Raw genomic sequence first — 6342 nt, forward strand, 5'->3', positions numbered from 1 at the left:
TGCAGCTGGGTCGGATCTCTACTCTCAAGGCCATCGCAGAAATTCTCCCGGAGTCCCCTGCAGAGATTTCTATTGAAGAGGTAAATCAGCTCTGGCTTCAAACTGAGGAGACGCACAAGGCGTTTCTCAAAGAAAACACCTACTTCGAGGTCTCATGGCCCTCTGCGCTCACTCATCACGAGCATTTCTCGGGGAACGCTCATCAGGAGAAAACGCTGTGCCACATGCAAGCGCGACGCATCATCGGCGTACTCCGCCACTCACTGACAGCTTCGTCCGCTCAATCAACCTGTGGTTCGTTTGTCACGCCCTCGAACTGAAGAGACGGTGCAATCGTCGAGACCAGCTCACGCGTCCGCTCATCCTGCTCAACTCTACTCGCCACAGCCGTGGCAGCTCATCCACCACTCATCGCTCAGCGCGTCTACTCATGGACGCAGGATCCGAACTCACCTTCGTCACGGAGAATCTCATTCGGCAGCTCAACATCCCTCGTCAATACTCAGGTATGGGCGTCAATGGAATTGCAGGCAAGGAGTGTACTCGGACACGAGGAGTCGTGTCACTCACGCTACGCTCGACACCTTCCAACTCAACTGCCACAATTCAAGTTCATGTCCTCCGGACAGTTACAACAATCGTACCATGTTTCGAAGCAGAACCGGAAGAATGGCCGCATCTCAAAAACTTGGCATTTGCCGATCCAGACTGTCTCATCCCGCGGCCTGTTGACATCCTCATCGGAGCAGACGCTTACGGGCAAATCATCAATTATCCCAATATCATTAGGCATTCTCCACTCATGCCGATAGCGCAACTCACCATTTTCGGATGGCTCGTTCTTGGATCAGTTAATAGAGAAGCAACACGCACATCAACGCATCATGCTGCTACTCAATTCAACGAGGATGCTCTTAATGAGTTATTGACGAAATTTTGGAATCAAGAGGAGGTGCCTACTCACGATGTCACTCAGCTCACTCCTAACGAGCAGAGGTGCGAGAAGCACTTCAATACTACACACTCTCATGATTCTTCAGAGAGGTACATCGTCAGAATTCTACTCAATTCACCAGACGATCTTTTGGGTGATTCTTACAACGTCGCTCATCAATATCTGAAGGGATTACGCAGACGATTCTCAAGGGATGTGAAGTATCAACGTCTCTATCAACAATTCATGGTTGATTACGAGACGCTCAACCACATGACGAAGGCATCATCCATCTCCAGTCATCGCTCACATTTTCACCTGCCACATCACGGTGTTCTCAAGCCTGACAGTACTACAACGAAGCTGCGGTTCGTTTATAATGGCTCCAGCGCATCCACATCAGGCTACTCTGTCAACGACCTCATGTACACTGGAACAAAATTACATCTGAACATCTCAGAGGTTCTACCATGGATACGTAGACATCGTCACATGTTCGCTACGGACATCACCAGAATGGACAGACAGATTCAGACTCACAAGGATGACTGGGAGTTACAGCGGATACTCTGGATGGACAATCAGCTCAATGAGGTACCATATCATTCAACAACGGTCACTTACGGGACGAAGGTCGCACCATTCTCAGCCTTACGGTCCTTGTTACAATTAACAGAAGACGAAGGACATAGTTTCCCACTGGCTGTGCCAGTTATCACTCACGGCAGGAGGTCGCACATCAACTAAAGAGCCTCTGCATGGCGGGCGGCTTCCCACTGGCAAAATGGCATGCAACTCATCTCGACATACTCAAGACTGTCACCGACAGCGAAGACCAAGGCTCACAAATTACCTTCGACGATTGCGCAACCAAGATACTCGGACTCAAATGGCTCCCTCAAGAAGATACTTTTGCATTCTCAACCCGAAGCTCACGCTCGGAAGACAGACTCACAAAACGCCTCGTCTTATCTGAAGTGGTTCAGATACTCGATCCACTTGGTTTTGCATCACCTGTCGTGATCAAGGCCAAAATTCTCTTGCAGGAGCTGTGGCTGCACAAGCTCCAATGGGATGATCCCCTGCCATCCCAGCTCTCAGCCCGGTGGCTCATCATCAGAGAAGAACTCACAAGCTTGGCCAAGCTCTCAATACCACGGTGGCTCAACACGTGGAGCGACTCGCAAGTGGAACTTCATGGATTCTCTGATGCTTCTCAATTGGCAATGGCTGCAGTCATATACATATCCGTTCACGACTCAAACGGCGCCACATTCTCACTTGTGTGCTCCAAGACTAAGGTAGCACCTCTCAAGCGGCTCTCAATCCCGCGACCTGAACTCACGGCTGCTCTACTGCTCTCTCGACTCATGCAATACGTCAAGGCCACTTTGAACATGGACGTAACGGCAACTCACATGTGGACGGAATCTCTAGTGACACTTTCATGGATCAGATCTCACACATCACGCTGGAAGGATTTTGTCAGATACAGGGTGGCTCAAATTGAAGGACTCACTCCAGCTGCTCACTGGAGATACATACCTGGAACTTCCAATCCGGCTGATGGCGCATCACGAGGCCTCACGACTGCTCAACTTCAAGGTCAATCACTTTGGTGGACGGGACCACCATGGATACTCAACCCAGACTCATGGCCGTCGCAACCTGCACTCTCTGAAGAATTGAGTGCAACAGAAGCTCGCCCAGGCGTTTCGCTATTGACGGTTACGCCAAGGACTGATCATCAATTGGAACTCAACTACAGGTACTCAAGCCTCACTAAACTATTGAGGATTACAGCTCTCTGTTTCAGATTCGTCTCACGGTTGAGGAAAGTCCACGACTCATTGCCTGTCAGACACATCTCTCCAGAGACCTTGGAGAAAGCGAGGCTCTTCTGGATTCAGGCAGCTCAAGCAACGCACTTCTCTCACGAGCTCAAGGCGCAACAAGCAGACTCACCGTTGGCAAAGGCACACTCATTCAACCGATCAACTGCGTACATCGACGCTCAAGGAGTCATTCGCGTCGGCGGACGACTCGCTCACGCAGCTCTCTCACTCGATGCGACACATCCTGTAATATTGCCTCGTCACTCTCAGCTGTCGTCATTGATCATCGCTCACGCTCATCAACGGACTCTACATGGAGGCACGCAGCTTACGCTGTCACACATCCGACAACAATACTGGATTCTCAGCGGGAGGGCTCCTGTCAAGTCTCACATTCTGCGGTGTGTCACGTGTGCTCGTCAGAGGGAGATCCGTGCTCATCAATTGATGGGCCAACTACCTCTCTCTCGGGTTACGCAGGCACGACCGTTCACTCATACAAGTGTGGACTACGCAGGGCCACTCACCGTCAAAACATGGAAAGGAAGAGGTGCCAAGACCACTAAAGACTGGATTTACGTTTACGTCTGCTTCGTAACCTCAGCAGTACACCTCGAGGCGGTTAGTGATTACTCAACGGAGGGATTCATTGCCGCCTATCGACGCTTTTCATCCAGACGCGGCATTGCTCACACCTTGCACTCCGACTGCGGCACCAATTTCATCGGCGCGGATGCAGCTCTCAAACGGCTCTTTATCCAGAGCACTCAAGAACATCAGCGAGTTTCTCACCTGCTCTCGCAAGATAACAACCGATGGGAATTCAATCCCCCAGCGACACCTCACATGGGAGGAAAATGGGAGGCCGTCGTGAAACCAATCAAATTCCAACTACGGCGCACCATTGGAGAAGCCGTACTCACCTTTGAGGAACTCACCACATTGCTCACTCAAATTGAGGCAATTCTCAACTCGCGACATCTCTAATCATTGAGTGACGACTCAGAAGACATCTCAGCACTCACGCCAGGTCACTCCCTCGTCGGAAGTCCTCTCACCGCCAAACCAGAGCCATCACTCACTGACCTGGCAATCTCAAGACTCTCACGATAGCAACTCATCCAGCAAAAGGCACAACAGTTTTGGACACAATGGTCATCGCATTACATACAACGACAACAAGCAATCTCAAAGTGGCATCACAGGAACAACGAGATCAAGATCGGATCATTGGTGCTCATCACAGACGAGCGGCTACCACCATGCAATTCAGCCCGGATATCAGCCCTACATCCTAGGAAGGATGGACTCGTGCGGGTGGTGATTTTGAAGACAGCCACTGCCACACTCATCCGACCAGTGATCAAGCTCTCCGTCCTGCCAATCTCATCTTAAGATCAGGGATCATCAACAACGTTGCTGATGGCGGGCGGAATGTTCGAGATTAATTTGAATCTCGTTTATTTCATCCCCGGCGTGATGGCAGCATCAGCCGGGTCAGATCGTGCAGCGCCGCATGAGCGCTGCTCGCGCATGCCCGATCGCGACGCGAGGCGACCGCGCGACTTCACGTACGTTACCGGCGCTCTTTGTCTCATAGCGACCGTACGTAGTACACGCGTCTTGAAGTGCGGATAGTTATCACGTGCTCTTTTGTGGACTTTCTCACCTTCTCATTTTCTCATCGAAAAATAGACTCAGTGCGGACACGTAGTGAACTCTCAGCAGTGCGAATCATCCAGGACATTTCTAGATACAGCATCAACGGCAGCTCAAGCTCACCACGCATCGCACGCCGGCGTCGCGTGGACACGGCTCACGGGCATCGACATCCACGAGGCCGGCTATCGATTAATATAATCGACCCGTGCAAGTGATTAGAGACTTCTCTTCCCGATAGCTCATTGACTCCTCAACTGTAAGCTTTTATATTTATTAAACGGACCACACGGTATTTTACTCAAACGCCCAGAGTGCTCGATCACGTGATATTCCACCCCCCCACGCGTACATCCGTTCCCCGAATCTCTCGTCGCAAAAGTCCTCTCAGCCCTGCTTCCAACCGCAGCGGTCCAGCGAGCTCTCCTAACGAGAATCGCGAACAACAGGCTTCTAAACTCATTTCTAACAGTCCGATATTATTCGTTCATGCCATACTAAGCCTGGATACTACATCTAATACACAAACTGTAGAATTTTTATACTGAATAATTATTGATATAAAACGACGAAAAAATGTTGGTCAAATAAGACGGATCTTTTTACTAAAATATTTTGAGATTTCAATATAACTGCGAGAGTTCAATAATTAAAGATATTCATTGTACATATTAGAAAAGTAATTACCTGAATTGAGTTGTGTCTTCCAACTTGAGATTTGTGTCTTTGATACACAATATACCATGTACATAAATAAAATATGTATGGTAACAATTAATTCTTTGTACTTTGACTGTCGTCGACTTTGAACGTCCTAAACGCCACTGTAATAATGACATTAGATAGCATTTATAAGTAGTTTTTATAAAATACAAATTTGTAAATATTATTTATGTCGTAGTCAGATTACAAAATCCGTCATTTTATAAAACGGCTAGTCTTAATCGCTTTACTGCGATAGCGACAGCACGAGGTCTATATAATTGTTCTATTCTACATGGGTTTCAACTTTCTGCACAAAACAAGGTTCACCCCATGCCATCTCCGTATTTACAGCTGTAGACAAAGACTATGATTATAATGTAAAAATTTAGCCGTTTTATAAAGTAGCTCGCCATTCTATAACGCGGATAAATTTATAATCTAGCTATGACATATACATACACATACAATATATATATTATATCCAAAGATAACTATAATTTTAGTTTTCTATATTATTTAACAAAAATGAATTGTTTTTAGATTAGAGTCACAGATGTAATAAGAATATGCAATGCAATCCTCTACCAGGAATAAGAAATCGTACATAATATAACCTTAAATTTATGAACATGATTTTCTTGTTAATTAGAAAATGTATGTTAAAGATATTATGAAAACTATACAAAAATAGGTTTAAAAGTTGTATTTTACGTTTTTAATAATATTATTTTAAAAGAATAAAAAGGATTACCTTGGATTAAGTCCGCGACGAGCACTTTATATCCGTGGCATGTGCATGGCAATCATGGTACCGTATGGTACCGTACGAAAGGCACGAGAGGTTAGGTTAGGTTAGAGGCCGAAGAGAACGACACGGCAGTCGGCACGGCAGCATGGTAGTCACGTGATCACTATGCGCGTGGCAGAAAGGCTCGCGCTACTGCGGACACGGTCGACACGCAACATTACTTTGGCCGCGTTTATATTTTGCAACTGTTGTAAGCTTTCTTCGTGCTGATTTTGGGTCATACTTTCAGATTCTATAGATGAATAGACCTATGTATCTTAACAAAGAAAACTTCCAACAATTACAAAATAAACTTTCTACTAAACGCGACTTTTATATATATAAATATAAGTCGCGTTTATATATATACATATAACTACAGTACATTATATACAGGGTGATTCAGACCACCCGTACAGCCC

General features: G+C 46.8%; 2 protein-coding genes across 2 annotated transcripts; both read left to right on the forward strand.

The window, feature by feature from the left end:
• Positions 1-154: 154 nt before the first annotated feature.
• LOC105571217 lies at positions 155-1681 on the forward strand. The gene has a single exon (XM_012028685.1). The coding sequence runs from the start codon at positions 155-157 to the stop codon at positions 1679-1681; it is 1527 nt and encodes a 508-aa protein (XP_011884075.1).
• An 11-nt stretch (positions 1682-1692) lies between these two features.
• LOC105571218 lies at positions 1693-3756 on the forward strand. The gene has a single exon (XM_012028686.1). It carries the CDS (start codon positions 1693-1695, stop codon positions 3754-3756), a length of 2064 nt encoding a protein of 687 aa, XP_011884076.1.
• Positions 3757-6342: the final 2586 nt, after the last annotated feature.

Source organism: Vollenhovia emeryi, unplaced genomic scaffold (genome assembly GCF_000949405.1).
Source record: "Vollenhovia emeryi isolate VEMERY1.0 unplaced genomic scaffold, V.emery_V1.0 DF941017.1, whole genome shotgun sequence".
In the NCBI taxonomy this organism is placed as follows: domain Eukaryota; kingdom Metazoa; phylum Arthropoda; class Insecta; order Hymenoptera; family Formicidae; genus Vollenhovia; species Vollenhovia emeryi.